At 34.8% G+C, this 16823-nt stretch overlaps 1 protein-coding gene and 1 long non-coding RNA gene across 4 annotated transcripts; both read left to right on the forward strand.

The window, feature by feature from the left end:
- Positions 1–3098: 3098 nt before the first annotated feature.
- LOC113276131 lies at positions 3099–4837 on the forward strand. Of its 3 annotated transcripts, none has more exons than XR_003324042.1 (3): positions 3099–3389; positions 3476–3614; positions 4310–4837. It is a non-coding gene; the product is annotated as an uncharacterized LOC113276131 (long non-coding RNA). The 3 variants fall into 3 exon arrangements; XR_003324044.1 differs by having other exon boundaries at positions 3486–3614; XR_003324043.1 differs by having other exon boundaries at positions 3100–3389; positions 3489–3614.
- A 5846-nt stretch (positions 4838–10683) lies between these two features.
- On the forward strand, positions 10684–16095 carry LOC113276132 (AUGMIN subunit 6-like). The gene is made up of 13 exons (XM_026525714.1): positions 10684–10976; positions 11056–11112; positions 11215–11309; positions 12178–12328; positions 12597–12722; positions 12840–12999; positions 13157–13217; positions 13305–13563; positions 14021–14146; positions 14244–14408; positions 14493–14739; positions 14843–15271; positions 15779–16095. Exons 1-13 carry the CDS (start codon positions 10749–10751, stop codon positions 15817–15819), a joined length of 2145 nt encoding a protein of 714 aa, XP_026381499.1. The 5' UTR covers positions 10684–10748; the 3' UTR covers positions 15820–16095.
- The last annotated feature ends 728 nt before the right edge of the window (positions 16096–16823 follow it).

A 16823-nucleotide genomic window follows, 5' to 3' on the forward strand; every position in this document is an offset into this window, starting at 1 on the left:
GGTTAAAATATCAATCTTGTTTAGATTTGATAAATGCGTGTTAGATTAAGGAAACATCTAATCCAACATATTCTATGATTTACAACCTTCAAAATTTGGGTAATCAGCTGACATTTTGGAGGAAAAATGTGTTTGGCTTACCTACTAAGAAGATTAGAAAACTTTTAGCTGAAATAGAGAACATGAACAAGTTAAAATTTTCTGCTGGTTCTCAAAATTTGATTAACTCTAACATGTTGAGTCTAGAGAAACTTTATGACACTGATGAGGATATAGCTAAAAGACTTTCTAGAGATAACACAGTAAATCTAAGAGAAAGAAATATAAGATATTTCCATCTCAAAACAATGAAAAGAATAAAAAGAAACAAAAAAGATTTTCTTTTGAATGTTGATTCTAAAGAATTAAAAAATAAGAAGAAAATAGCGCAAGAACTGAAAAGCTACTTTGAAAATCTCTTCAAGGCAATGCCTACCCTGGAAAATGAAAATATTTTCTCTTATCTCTCTGTAGGAGTGACTAGGGAAGATAACAGGAATTTGATGGCTATACCTACTCATGAAGAAATTTGGGAAGTAGTAAGAAACATGAAACCCAACAAATCGTCGGGACCTGATGGCTTCCCGGTGTCGTTTTTCAAACATAATTGGTCCTTAGTGGGAGATTAGTTATTAAGTTTAGTTAAATATTTTTGGATTTCAAAACAACTTAACCCTGAACTAAACAAAACCTTTCTTTTCTTAATCCCCAAATGCAAAGAACCAAAAACACCTTCTGATTTTAGACCAATTGGTCTCTGTAATGTTCCTTACAGAGTGATATCTTAACTGTTAGCAAATAGAATGAAAGGCTTACTTGATAAGCTAATTTCTCCCTTTCAATCAGCTTTTTGTCAAAAAGACAAGTTTCTGATAACATTATAGTAGCACATGAGTTAATTTATGCCATGAATCATAGGAAAACTAAAGAAAAAGGTCTAGGAGTCAAAATAGACATATTGAAAGCTTTCGACAGAGTAAGTTGGATTTTTTTAACAACAACCATGGAGGAATTGGGTTTTTGTAAAGATTGATGTACTTTAATTACTCAATGTATCTTAGCAGCATCTATTGTTGTTCTTTTAAATGAAAATGATGATTATTTTTTTAAACCATCAAGAGGATTAAGACAGGGGGATCCACTGTCCCCCTACTTATTCCTCATATGCATGGAGGTATTCTCAAGATTTATAATTTCAAAAGAAATCTCGAAGTAAATTCAAGGCTTAAGAATAAGCATGAAGAATACTCCAATTTCCCATCTCTTCTTTGCCGACGATTGCCTAATCTTCACAAAAGAAAATCTGCAAAGATGCAAAAATTTGTTAAATGCACTTCATGAGTTTAGTATGGTTTCAGGTCAAATGGTTAACTTTGAAAAGTCAGGCATCTTCTTTAGTTGGAAAATACATCATAAGCTTATAAAAATGATGTCCAAGATGCTAAAAATTAAGAAAATGGATATCAAAGATTCTTATTTGGGAGTTCCATTGTTTATTGACAAATCAAAACTAAAAACCTTTGACTTCATAGTTAGCATAATGAAAGAAAGAATAAAAGGTTGGAAAAGTAAGATTCTTAGCCAACCAAGTAAACTGATTCTTAACAAATCAGTTCTTTCTGATATGCCGATTTATCAAATTGGATGTTTTAAACACCCTACAAAGATCACGGCTAGAATAAATTCCATCCAAACTTCTTCTTGGTGGGGGAAAGATGCTAATGTAAAGGGAATTACATAAAATCCTGTAAATATCATTATTGCTTCATTTCCTCATGTTATTGCTCAAACCATATTGAAGATTAAACTGTTTATGAATGCACTTGATACCTTAGACCAGGATAAACCTAGGTGGAAGCTAACAAGAAATGGCATACTCACAGTCAAGTTATTATATGATAGGTTATGTGGAAAGCATGAAAGAAATCGGGTTACTGAGTTGTTCTGGAAGAAATTCTGGAAAACCCAACTGTCACAAAGAATTAAACTATTCATATGGAAATGTTTGAATGATGCTTTGCCAGTAACACAAATTCCTTAGTAGACATATGAAAGATGTAGACAATAATATATTTTCTGCAAAGACAAAACAGAATCTGTTGTTCATCTTTTGTTTGAATGTTGGTATGCTAAATCAGTATGGATGCAACCACCTTTTGCTCATGAAAGTCAATCTAATTCTGTTAAAGTTTCTTTTAGTGACTACTTCAATTGTTGGCAATCACAAGGAGATAGGTAATAGAAATTAATGCTACAAAATGTTGGTTTATATGGAAAGAGAGGTGTAACATGATTTTGAAGACAAAAATGCTACTTCTTTACAAACATCTATTATAATTCAAAGACATTTAAACTACTGGAGCTGTAATGAAAAGAACCTGACAAATTCAAGGACTTACTCTACAATAAAACAAACTCATAATGTTCCTTGGAAATGTCCTGCACATAATTGCTTTAAATTGAATTATAATGCCTCTTGGATTTCATAGACAGCCTTTGCAGGTTTTGGTTTAATTTTGAGAGATGATGCAGGTAATGGGAGAGCAGCTAAGTCGGGAGTATTCCTTACTGCAAGTGCAGAAAAAGCGGAAGCTGTAGCTCTTCTGCAGGGAGCTAAGTGGGCCAAAGATGCAGATTTGGAACACTTTTGGATGGAAGGTGATTGTGAAAGAATTGTGGATTTTATCAAAGGCAAGACAACAATGATGGATTAGAGGAACCAGATTATAGTTAAGGAAGCAATGCAAGTTTTAGCTGAATATTGCAACAACTTTTTGGGATTCAAGTTTGTTCACAGGTCTGACAACTCTTTGGCAGTCAAGCTGACTGCGGAGGCGAGGAAATCTTCAATTTTCAATAGCTGGACCGAAGATTTACCAGCCTTTCTAAATAGATTTATCAATGTAGATAAAATAAGTAAGTGGAAATTATATAAATATCCCTATTTTTCAAGGGATTCATAAACACCCATATCCATCCATAATAATACCCCTACTCTAAAAATGGATGAAATCCCGAAATCAGAGATTACCAGTATATCCCTCCTTAATATTACATACATTCACGAATTAATTCGGCCGTTTATTTTCATTTCATGTTTTTGCTTTCTCTCTCTCTTCGCAACGACTCCATCAGTCCATCTAGAAAAGAAACCAGATCTAGAAAAATTAAATGAAAATTATGCAAAATCGAACCTAAAATTGAGTTTTTGATTGTGCAAGTACATGAATGAGATCAATTTAACAGAGAAATAAAAAAAAAAAACCCTGAATAATTAGATTTTATAAGTCGATTTCTTAACGAGTTACTGTCTTCTTCAACAACAAAAGTTTGAAGATTCAAAATCAAAGGTAAACAACGATATATACGGGTATAAATTTAGTTCGCATTTGTTTGATTTATATATTTTTTTATGATTTGATAATGATTTCATCAGTTTGAGCCAGTAGATTAGAAAATTTGATGGGAGGAGGTGGAGGTGGAGGTGGCGGTTGCAGAGAAGGAAATGGTGGTGGAGAAAACGATGGATATGGTGGAATTCACAAATCCAGATAAGGCGATTTGTATTCGATTTGGTATTGATTTGTTTTCATTCATTCATGTAAATTGTTATTAACTTAGGATATAGTTAAAATTCTTATGGCAGGAAGTGACGGTGAACGCAATCAAATTAGTTAGTTAAATAATGGCTAATTGTTAATGAATGTTTTATGTTTGTGTTAACTCCTAAAAGAAAAACTAACTAATCAAAGAAGCTTAGATTTTCTTAATTATTTATAAGTTACCGATTCTTATACGATCATCCCTAAAAAGAACAGATTATTTAACGCTTTAAATTAATTTCTTATAGCTTGTAAAAGTAGATTGTCTCATAACTACATTTTGTTATCATAAAATGGGTTAACTCCTGTTGTTCATATCGACACAATACTTGAAAAAATGTAAGCCAACTGTGAGTGCTTTGGTAAGTCTATAGTTGTTTTTTGATAAGATAAATGAGAGAAATGCTTTGATTTTAAGGGTCGATTAAATGTGGGTTTACACAGTTTGAGTAACACAAAACTTTTAATTTTTGTTGTTAGGGCGACGGAAGAGAATATTCAACTAGTTAATGTGTATTTTAGTTGTTCCTCAACAATGTTCTTTGCTGAATAATTTTGATTCATGAAGCTAGAGTAACAAATGCAAGCAGCCACACAGCGCGGTCATCTAGTTTAATATAAATTGTTACGAATTTAGGTTTCTAATCGTCGTTAAATTATTTTGGCAGGAGGTAATGGTGAATATCAAGGTGGAGGAGATCATGGCAGTGGACGTGGGCGGTGGAAGTGGCAGGGATACGGTAATTGGATGTGCCCTAATTCAAGGTACGTTGATTTATCGTGATGGTTGGGGTTTAAGCCCTCATGGTGCAGGGTTCTTGTTTGGTGGAAACGTGGTTAAATCATGCAAACAATTTGGATCACATTTTGCTGTGCTCATCAGTTAGTGATGGATGGATGTTTAACAACCAGAAGTATAGTTCGTTCCAAATTATTGTTCTAGGTTTGTATTTATTTTTTTGTTTGTCCATCTATGCCATGTTATTGGAAGAAATACATTTATATGGTTGTACTTTGTGGGTTCTTTGATTGTGTCCAGCTATTACTGGATATTATTGGAGACACCAAGCATACTCTACAAATATCGCATTAGAGGTACAAAATTAGAAACACTATATTAGTTAATTAAGACAGAAATGATTCCATTTTGAACTCTCTCAAATTATCTCAAGTTTATAGTACCTTGTTTTTAGTTCTGTCTTTTTCATGGCCTTAGTGGTTGTTATGTTCTTACACTGAATTTGTGGTGCAACGGTAGCATGACTGACTCGACGTCAGATAATGCGTGTTCGAATCACGCCAAGTTCACTCGTTCGTGCATATCAAAATGATTTTTTTTTGGCTTGTTATGTTTTTAATGAACTATACAATTCATTTTGTTTGTGAATTTTATTTTTGTATCTATAGTAAATATATCAGTTTGCAAGCCTCAGGTTTGTTGTCTTTTTTACAAGAAACAAACTATTGTAAGTGGCGTCAATTATGGTTGTTGACATCAGCTTTTAGGATCAACTTATGATGTTGACACGAGATATTGGTGTCGATTTTGGTTGTTGACACGATACCAGAGTAATAAGATATTCCTGGCTTCCATATTTAGGGTGAACTTCAATGTTGACATCAATTTGTAGGATAAACTTCCACTATTGACACGAATTTTCGTTGTTGACATCAGTTTTCGGGATCAACTTATGTTGTTGACACAAGTTATTGGTATCAACTTTGGTTGTTGACACGATGCCAGAGTAACAAGATATTCTTGAACTCTAATTTGGGGTAAACTTCAATTATTGACATCAATTTATAAGATCAACTTCCACTGTTGACACAAACTATTGGTGTGAACTTTGGTGATTGATGCCATCTTATCATGTCAACTTTGGTTGCTGAAAACTTCTTTCTTTTTCTTTTGCGTGGGTTTATCTGTATTTTAAACTATCTCCGTAAGCTATACATACGTACGGTCTTCTATAATTCCTGCATTCATGCTAGAAAAAATAAGTAACAATACATCAACCATTTAATTCTATAACTTCTTCATACCTACATTAAGATGTTTAAGCCCATTACACAATAAGGTGTTTTTGAGACATATACATTATAAGATGTTAAATACCACTATCATATCTATATTAACATGTTTGACCTACATTAGACTATGTCTTTAACTGAGTCGGTCGAGATAAATGTCTCTTGAACAAAGTCAGTATGGGTATCTTGTTGGTCTAGTTGCTCCTCCTGTTGTTGTTAGTGGTTCTCCTCTAGCTTCTATGCACCATTTTCTGTCAAGATTCGCACTACTATATCTTGACTCTCATCTTTTACATCTTCTTAGTTAAGTCCACTCAAATCAAGCAGTTTTACCTTTTAGAACTTCTGGGGATTCCTCTTCTTCTTGAATTTTCTTCATCATCTTTGCTTTTGGTGCTTTACCTTTCTTAACTTCTGGTGATTCCTCCGCTTCTTGCATTTTATTCTTCGGCTTTGCTTTTGTCGGTTCTCAGTTATCTTTTTTCCAATCTGCTGTCAAACAACAAAAATAGTTAGCATTCCTAATTATATGGACCATGTAATCTTCATTTACAAAATACAGTTTTATTTTCAAATGAACTTTGGTATCAACTTCGGTTGTTGATCCCAGTTTTTGGCATCAACTTCGGTTGTTGACCCCAGTAAGAACTTATGGGGATTCCTCTACTTCTTGTATTTTCTTCATCGTCTTTGCTATTGGTGCTTTACCTTGCATTTTATTCTTCGACTTTGCTTTTGTTTGTTCCTCATTTATCTATTTTCCAATCTGCTGTCAAACAACAAAAATAGTTGATCCCAATTTTTGGCATCAACTTCGGTTGTTGATCCATGTTATTGGCGTCAACTTTGGTTGTTGATACCAGTTCCTGGAAGGAAATGTCTCTAGATTCCAGTTTTATTGTATCAACTTCAGTTGTTGATCCAAGTTAGTGGTGTCAACTTTAGTTTCTGAAATTATCTTTCATGCTTATAATTGACATTCATTTATTCATGATTTTTTCATTCATGCAAGAAAATAGTTACAATGTGTCAATCATTGAATTATTTTTTTTACACAAAGATGCATCACCTTATGCCTCAAACACTGAGAAACTAAACAGAAAGAAGCTTGACCACAAAGAACCGTTCGCATAGTTGGTAGGATCCCTAGTTAGTAAGTTCGCGAATGATTCGCGAATCATTCGCGAATTTTTCCGTATCACGAATTTTACCGTCTTATTCGCGTACGTTTGCAACTCCGAACCCAAGTCGCGTATTATGTGGCATTTCCGAATTATTCGCGAACCGTTCACGAATTTTACGTATCCCGAATGATACGTCCGCTTAATTCGCCATAAATTCTTTAGCTTTTACTTTTCAAAGACTCCATTTTTTGGGATTTACTGCCTCCCGAGCATACACGACCGAATAGTAGACGTGTTGTGATTTTTATGAAACAAAAACGACTGAAGAGATTTGAAGGTGAAGGTGAGAGAGATCTCAAACTCACTAACCAAGCATCTAAACCACCATATGACGTCCTCTTGGATAACTAATGTTGTATATATTATTAATATCATCATATTAAGTTTATTTTTTCTTTAAATAACTCACACATATGCATAAAAATTGGTCTATGACCTTATAAATACAAATTATTTGTTATATATAGATACCGAATTTTCAGAGCCGAACTCACATTTATAAATCGAATCATACACGTACGTATGCCGTTCCGAATTACTGACGAATCACGTCTCGTTGACCGAATTTTGGACCGAATCTGAATTTTACAAAACCGTATAATACTCGTACGTTTGCCGTTCCGTACGTTTGCCGAATCACGAATTACTAACTAGGGTAGGATCACTAGATTCATGTATTTTACATTAATAAACAACTTTATGATGACAACTAACAAGTTGGTAGTATCCTAGAAACATGAGGGCTCACATACTACACACCAGTGTTCTAGTGAACAAAACTATAATGTCACTCTGTCATTAAAATCTACGCTGGCAATACGAGTCATATCCGATACTACTATACCAACATTGTTTCCCATAGCCTCATAATTATTACAACTTCAACTCAAAATTATTTGACATCAACAAAATAAACAAGCAATCTAAAGAATATATCCATGAGAGAAAACAAAAAAATGTGTGATATAAGTACATGTTACAGTCAACCACTCATCTTTGTACTATTTAAGAACACCTTGACTAAGAAACTAACGAAGAATTTTTCGAAAAATACAGAAATGTCACTGTTTTCTAATCCATTAATTCACTTAATGAATTTACTACAACTACAACACCACCACCATCATCGTTGCTGCACATAAATCTTTCGCATACGATTTACATGATATAGGGTTCAAATACTGATGTTGGTAAAACACTAGTTTTAGCAAGTTAAGCTACTTTAATCTTATCACCATGTTCAGGTTATGTCATCTTAGTTAAATTAATTCTATTTTACTCTAATTAAACAAGCAATTCCAAGGATTTGATTTTTTAAAAAAAATCATCAACAAAATCAAAAAATAAAATCTACAAATCAAATTTAACGAGTTCAGCAAAATTAGTAGCAAATCTAATCTAATTAAACATGCATCTGTATTAGTTATAAAAAATTAGTTCAAGAAATTAACATGCAACAATATCCTCGAATAATGAAGAACTGATAATAACTGATTTGAAATCAAACTTATTTCAAACTCTAAGAAATCAAAATCTAACTTATTTGAAACACAATCACGACTAAATCTGTGTGTACCTTTGTTTGAATCTTCAAATCGAATATGTTGAAGATGACGGTAAATCGAATATTGAAAATTCAATTTACCCTAACTTTTTTTTTGATGGTTTATGTCTTGATTGTGATCTTCTTAAATCTCAAATGATATCGGTACCTTGTTTTTGGTGAATTATAATTCAATTCTCGGTTGGTTGATTTCATCTTTTTGAATTTTATGATCGTGGTTTCTGTTTCGCTGTGAGAGAGAGATAGAGAGGAGGAATACATAATGATAAAAATGGAGAAAACAAGAGGATATTTTTGTAATCTGATATTTCCGGATCTTGGTCTCTGGAATGAGGAAGGGTATACTTATTTTGTGAAAGAGTATATTCGTGGGGTATCAAAATTAGGGTATATAATTAATATACCCAATAAGTAATCAGAATCAAGGTATTAGTAACACCAATACGTATCGGAAACTAGGGTCTCAATCTCAGAACAGGGAGTGTCCTGTGCTGATAACTTGACAACACTGTGTCTATCTTTTTTTTGGTGTGGTTTTTTTTTAATGCAACCCTTTATTCTCGAAGAAAAAAAAAAAAAAAAACAATTTCAAATTACTTTAGAAGGAGCGAATTCCAATTACACAGTTTACAAGTACGTCTCGACAAAAGGCAAAAAAATTGAAAAAGGAAAATAGAAAATTGGATCGAATTTGAAACCTCGTTTAATTGGGGGTCTCAAAAAACAATTAGGGCCTATACCCACATCATAAATCATATGGGGTTTCCAAAATTCAGTGAAAGGCCTATTTTGCCCTTTCCTAGTAATAAAAGCAAAAAAACTATTAATCGTTAACTCTAAGCCCTAATTCATTTTCATTTCTAAACAAAAAAAAATCAGTTCTATCTTCTTTCTCGCATCTCCATCACGACTCCATTAATGACTCCAAGATTATTTTTTTCTTCACCAGATTAGAATTTTTTTTTTCTTCACCCAATTAGAAAATAAGTGAACTAAAACTTACTAATCTACTTCCTATTTGCGTTTAATATGAAGTTTTTTGTTTGTAAAATTCAGTTTCTAACTGAAAAATAACAGTTACAGAATAAGGGTCATCAACCTCGATAGTTATATACCCTAACGATCCTTTTTCTGGGTTTTAAGGTATGAAAAATCGTTGATGTCTAAGGTATAGGAGATAACGACCCTTTTTCTGGGTTTTAAGGTTTTTTTCCCTAGAATAGAGTCGTCAATGTATTATAGAACCAATTGACGATCCTACTCTGACGACCCTTTTTTATACACTAACGACTCTATATGACCAAAAACTACCTTTCTGTCTAAAAAAATGAAAGGATCGTTATCTTAATTTAGTAGAATCGTCATTGTGTATTTAAGAATCGTCATTTCATATGACTACATATATGACGACCCTAAATGTTATATTTTACAGAGAGTTTTAGTTTTAGAGTCGTTCTTTGTAAACAAAACAACATAACGACTCTAAGTGACCTAGCTAAAAAGGGTTGTTAATGTTTATCACACTACCTAACGATTATTCATAACCTCGAAAAGTTGCAGGTTTGAGTCGTCATTGGTAGTGTCAATAAAATGACGACATTAGAGAGTCGTTTGGGTATACACCCCCGACTATGACGACCCTTACACTAAGTTGTTCCATAGTGTGGATGATTCGACCACTTGGAGCAACAAACAGATAAATCGAAGGGTATAAGATGTTTACCTGATTGTTTTGAGCTTCGGGTTCCTCATTTTGAGGGTTGGTTCCTTCATTTTGAGCAATGAGATCTTCATTTGCACCAGTATTCATAGCTTCCTCTATTAACATCTCTTCATCAAACATCCAATCCATAGGATTATTTGAGACAATCTCACCATCAACACAATCATGTTTGTTATTTGAAGTTTCACCAACATCATTTCCTCCATTAGAATTAGTCATTTCAAATAACCCTAATTTTTTCCCAAAAACTCAACTTCTCCTTCCCCACAACACAAAAACACAATTTTTCTTTTATCATAAAATTTATCCAAAATCTGATTTTAATCTAACTAAACTAATTAATATCTTAATTTACCTAATTAACTTAATTAACGCTCATAATTTAGAGATAGTTTAGCCATTTCAAAAAATTTGAAATAAGGGATAACCCATAATTGCTATTTCATGTCCCTTTTTGTCCTGTAGTGCAGGGCCCTAATTGTTTTCAGGAGGGCCAATTAAACCAGGATTCGAAAAAATTACAAAAATCAAAATCAAAAACCAGAAAAAGAGTGAAAAACTTTAGAGAAGAAGAAGAAGAAGAAGAGTGATTTTTCAGAGAAAAAATGGAGAGAGAAATAGAACTAGAGTCTGCAATGTACACAAATTGTTTATTATTAGGTCTTGATCCATCAGTTCTTGGTGTAGCTTCAGGAAACAACAACAGCAACATGAATGGTGTTAATAGTCCTACACCTAGAGTTGGTTTATTTCGCCATTCAAACCCTAAATTGGGTGAACAATTACTTTATTTCATTTTATCTTCATTAAGAGGACCAATTCAATCGTCTAAAGTAATTTTTCTGTTAGATCTCTTGATTTTTTTTTTTATTTCCCCAATTTATTGGTTTTTGATGGTTTAGATCTTAACAGGATTTTGATAAAGTATGGCCGATCTTTGATTCTGCACAATCAAGGGATTTCCGAAAGGTAATGTTTCCGGAAATTAGGTTTATGTGAATTCGGGTGAAATGTAGGTTAAATGTTTTTTCTTTTTGGTTGTAAAATTAAGATATAGGTTCTGTTTTTCAGGTTGTGCAAGCAATTATAAATGAGTTAGAATCACAAGGGGCATTGCCCAGGAGTAATTCTAGGGTTTCATCGCTCGCGACGTGTTGTGGACCAAGGTAGTGTTAGTTTCGACATTGTATTTGTTCATTTTTCGATTGAATTCCCATACAATAACTGATATAAAGGTCTCTACATTTTGTCATTGTTGTGTTTCAGCCAAGTGCTGTAAACTGCTATCTTCATTTCTAGCTTGTATCTGTTCATGATAACTAACTGATATAAGCGTCTCCACGCTGTCATTGTTGTACTTAAGCTCTTTACTAGCTTATGTCTTTGAATGAAAAGTTTCTACAAGGTTCGGTAGTTTGAATTCACAAATGTAGAGTTTGGTTCTAATCAGCTTTAATGGGCGAACAGCCCAACCCTTGGAACATACTACAGCCCCACGTGGCGAAGAGCCGACATTGAGGTGCCAAACCTTCCCATCGATGTTAACCTTCTGGGGCTCAGGAAAATAAATCTTGTAGCTAACTTTGATATAGCTGCATTCGTTAGATAGGTATGCAATGTAGTCATTTGTTGAGAATTTAGTTAGAGGACCACAAAAATTGAATTCATGGTTTTTACTTAGACAAAAAGACCAAACTAGCAAAGTCACTATGCAAATTTCAGAATGCATACCACATGTGATGTGGATACCTAAACAAGAGGTACACATACTGAAATGCACTGGTGGTCCTTTATACTAAAGTAAAAACATGTGTCCTAGAGACTATATGAATTCAAATTTTGGTCCTACGGTCTAATTAACTCTAAGTTTTTTTAGCTATATGAAATGTTGGAAAGACAAATTGTTGTGGGGTGGAACTGAAAATGGATATCCAAGAATATGTCAAATACATTACTGTCTACTACTAATTCTTAGCTTTGGAGTGTAATATTATGGCTATGACACTGGTTCCTAAATGTGATCTGCATTTGCAGATTTGTTGAGCTTTTATGGCAACTTTCATTGCATGCTTTACGAGAGGTTCATAGACGAACTTTTGCAGCTGATGTAGCATCTAATCCGTTACCTGCTTCGTTGACTGATGTGGCTTTCTCTCATGCAGCTACATTGCTTCCTGTGACAAAGGTAATCCATGTTCCGATGTTATTCTTGCTGTATACTTGAGAGTTGAGATGAAATATCTTTACCAATTATAGTTTATGTAAGTTTAAAACATCTACAAATTTTCATCCTTGTGTACATCAGTCTATCCGTGGTTCATTTCTGCTAATATTTATTATTTAGTCCACAGTATATTTTTCTGAGACTTTAAACATTTTATCTGTGCTGTTATCACTCGACTAACTTCATCACGTTCATCTTGATCACTCATGAATGTATTCTGTTAAAATAGGCTAGGATAGCACTTGAGCGAAGGAAGTTTCTGAAAAATGCCGAGACGGCTGTGCATAGGCAAGCTATGTGGTCTAACCTGGCTCACGAAATGACTGCTGAATTTCGTGGTCTTTGTGCAGAAGAGGTAAATGGTAACTCCTGTTTGTTCCCCCCTGGGTGGATTTGAATTCCAATGGATCGTACTATTATGTATCTCAGGTTTTTAAGGTTCTTACATTTTTTTCCAACTCCTGCAACATAGGCGTATCTGCAGCAAGAGCTGGAAAAGCTACAGGATTTGAGAAACAAAGCCAAGTTAGATGGGGAACTGTGGGACGACCGTGTTTCTAGCTCCTTGGGTCAGAATTCACATTTGGTTTCCAAGGCAACTCGCTTATGGGAGTCTTTACTTGCGCGCAAGAGTAAGCACATATTATTGACATTGGTCTTCCAGTAGTAATAACTGTTTTAGTTGTAAACTTCCCCCAACTGGTTCTGGGCTAATTATAATAGTTGCTATTTTTTTGCCTACTGAAGTCTAACTCTAACTCTAATATCAATTTATTGTTTATTACTTAGGTCAACACGAAGTTCTTGCTTCAGGTCCTATTGAGGATTTGATTGCTCATCGTGAACATAGGTCAAGCTTTTTTTTTTTTTTTCAACTTCTTAGTGTTTTTGATTGGTACTTGTCTGACCAACTCTAAAAGTCAATAATTTCATTCAGGTACCGAATATCCGGATCATCTTTGCTTGCAGCGATGGATCAAAGTTGTCAAGTTCCTTATCCAGATGTCTTACCTATTCACTCTGGTGACACGGCGTCAACGCATGGATCTGTTTCAACTCATATTCAATCAAGTGAAGAAGTACTTTCCCGAGTGGATGATAGAAGTGGGCGGGGTCATCCTACTGTTGACATTGCAGAAATTCTTAGGCGCTGGACACATGCTTTACAACGTATTCATAAGCAGTCTCTTCATCTGGTATGTAACCTTGTGGAAATGTTTGTAGAGCACAAATAAGTAGCATGCAAAAGAAAGAAGGAGCTGATCATGTATATAAAGCTCGCAGGTTTACCCTAGAATAAGAATGGTATCGGAAAATTCTCAATGTATTTTCTGAGCTGTATTTCTAATATAGTGTGGCTTTTGAAAAAACTAGTAAAACAAATAATTGGTGAACTTTGTTTGTTCAGTTTTGCAATACTTCATCAAGTTAAACCATGCTTTGGCAATGGGATCGGCAAATACAGTTCCGTTATATCTTTGGCTGTTTCTTTCCCATTTCCAGTGAGATAGTATACTTCTGTCCAAGTCATTATATTCGCATCATCAACTTACTTTAACTTACTAGTGTTAACCTGGTGCTTATATTATCTTCTTTCTATTATCCTCTTTCGTTTGTTAGATTTTCTTGATTGATGGTACATTGGTACTACAGGTCAAGGCGAATGATGGCGAGGGTCCGGAACTTTTACGAAGCCCTCATGATGGTGGTACTAGTGGCCATGCTGAATTTTTGGCCACAACCCTTGCAGAACATCGGCAACATTTAGCTAGCATAAAGGTACGGGTGATGGTTATTTACTTAAATTTCATGATCTGAAGTGCGATGTCTCTGGAATCTTGATACCTTTAAGCACTCAAATTATACTTGTATGCAGGTGCTTGTTAATCAACTGAAGGAAGCTGCCCCGTTAATAAAGAACTCAATTGCAGAGCTCCAAGAAGAAGTGAACAGTATTTCTTCGACTTTGCCTCCCATGACCAATCACCAAGTTCGGTCTACTTCCCCTATTCAAGCACAAAGTAGTAGTGGAAGGATAGCGGTGAGTGTGGTTTAGTTGAATATATTTGAAACTCGAGCAGCTACTTCCTTGGCGTATGTTTAACATATACTTTTAACTGGACAGGAGAAAAGCGTCGACGAGGTGTCTGACATAACTTCAAAATTGTCGAATGCTCAGCTGGAAAAGGTTACTGCTAGTCCTACACTTAAACTCCCACATCTATTTAGTTCTACTCCAAATTCTTCGGGAAAAGCTGGAAATGCTCAAAGAAGGCAGCTAATTTCTCAAGTTAACCAAGTAGAAAATGTGGCTGAAGTAAAACCTCTTGACCAGTCTCTTCCGAACAGCCAAGTGGACAGTCTACCTCAAGGTTGTTCGAATCATGCTTTTACATCCATTTTTGTTATGCGTGGTCGTATCTTGATCAGTACTCTGAAGACAGAAGTGTTGATTAGCGTTTCTTTTTTGCACAGGCATTGATTTTTCGTATGTTCAAAATTTAAGGAGAACTGTCAGGGAAGCTGCTCTAGCAGCGCCCTGCTGCAACACCGAGTCTTCACAGGACAGTCGTTCCTCTGATGGTTCGGAACATTATTTTGTACCTCTTTCAGGGATGAAGTACTCTAGTATCAGCCCAGAAATTAAATCTGCTCAAGTGAGGAGCAAACGGCTATTTTCATCTCCACCCCGTAGAAAGAATAATCTCATCTTAGATGATACCGACTCGCTCCATGATTTTGGCAGCCAAATTGATGGCTATCTATCGACGCTTGATTCAAATTATGCATCTTCTGGTCCAGACAGAATGTTTCATGGCATAGGGGAAGATCAGGATCAGGTTTTCTCACCTCCTTTGTTGATGGATACGTCGTTATTAGAAGATGTCTACGAAGACCTGCTTGGTATATGAATCCTAAACCCTAAATACTTTCTTTATGGTGTATCATCCTTGATACTTTATACTCCCTCCGTCCCACTATTAAGTGACCTACCTTATAACTAAATTTAGTTATAAGGTAGGTCACTTAATAGTGGGACGGAGGTAGTAGGTGTTAGCATTAGACCCCCATGATGTATCTCTAGGTACTTCAACTGGGTCTAGTTACCTACTGATGTAGGCACACAGTTAATTTTTTCTAGCTCTTTCAAGTGTACAAAAAGTTCGCGTGTTTAGTGTGGATATAGATCAGCACTGAGAATAATTTCTACACTTGTTAGTTTTGTACACCTGCACTGATTGCTGGAGTGTCCTTGTTTTTTTTAAAGCCTTTCTGTTTTTCTTCTGGACTCCGATCATCAAGTATCGTTTGTTTATTTTTCCATTTTTTCTTCTGGGCATTTTTTGTTTGTTGGTTGTTGCAATGTATAATGTATAAGTTTCTCAAAGTTGATTTTATTTGGCATTGCAGCACCGTTATCTGAAACAGACACTGCTTTGATGGAGCAGTAAGCCAGAACAGGCTACTCCTTATTTATCATTCTTACTGATGCTTGAAGGAGGCAAAAATCTGGTTAAGAAAAGTGGAAAAGAGAATTTGTTGTTACATGTAATATGATTGATGGGGTGTCACAGTAATAGTAATAGATATTGGAACGATTAAAAGCTCTTTGTTTCAGGTTAAACAAGCAACTTTGGCTATTGATTTTGGGAATTGTGGTGTAATGAAGTGTATAGATTCTTGTAAATTTTCGTTCTATAATCAAGTTGTTTCATCATTTGAGGATTCTTTCTACTACCTATCTCTTCTGCACCAATCTCGGCTTGTGCAGCAAATACCAATCACATCAGACGACTAACCACACTAAGCCGTTGTCTACTAAAAATGCTCCACTTGCATGCTTCAGCTCCTTATTGGGAGGATTAGATGTCCTACAGTGAAAATGATTCCTAAGTTCACCGGCGATACTATTCTTCCATTCTAAGAACTTAATCACACTTTGGTCTTTAAGAGTGCTGTCCCTAAAAATGCTTCCGAGTTCGGACAAATAAACCTTAGTAACGTTACTAACGTAGCTTATAAAATAATAATGAGTAAGTAGCTTGCTTCTAGGCTTAAAATTGTTATGGATAATTTTATTAATCCTTAACAAGCTGCATTTTTATCATCCAGAGATATCACAGACAACATAGTGATTGCAGATGAAAGTATTGACACAGTTAGGAAAAACAAAGCAAAAAAAGGTCTCATGGTGTGAAATTAGACATGCGTAAGGCATTTGATAAAATTGAATGGGGTTTTCTGAATGCTAAGGAAGCTAGAATTGCATGAAAATTGGTGTATAATGATATGCACTTCGACTGTTTCTTTTTCGTTTTTGCTTAATTGGTCTGCGGGTGAATTTTTTAATCCAACAAGGAATCTTAGGCAGGAGGACCTTTTGTCACCATATCTCTTCATTATTTGTATGGATAGCTTTTCTAGAATGCTGATTAAAACTGAACTGGTTAATCTT

The sequence above is a fragment of the Papaver somniferum genome, chromosome 4, assembly GCF_003573695.1.
Source record: "Papaver somniferum cultivar HN1 chromosome 4, ASM357369v1, whole genome shotgun sequence".
In the NCBI taxonomy this organism is placed as follows: Eukaryota; Viridiplantae; Streptophyta; class Magnoliopsida; order Ranunculales; family Papaveraceae; genus Papaver; species Papaver somniferum.

Excerpts from the sequence above, each read along its gene's own strand:
- LOC113276132 (XM_026525714.1), top strand. The coding sequence starts at position 10,749 with ATGGAGAGAGAAATAGAACTAGAGTCTGCAATGTACACAAATTGTTTA. Across the intron at positions 11,113-11,214 it reads AATCAAGGGATTTCCGAAAG|GTTGTGCAAGCAATTATAAA; the intron begins GTAATGTTTCCG and ends TCTGTTTTTCAG. Across the intron at positions 12,329-12,596 it reads CATTGCTTCCTGTGACAAAG|GCTAGGATAGCACTTGAGCG; the intron begins GTAATCCATGTT and ends CTGTTAAAATAG.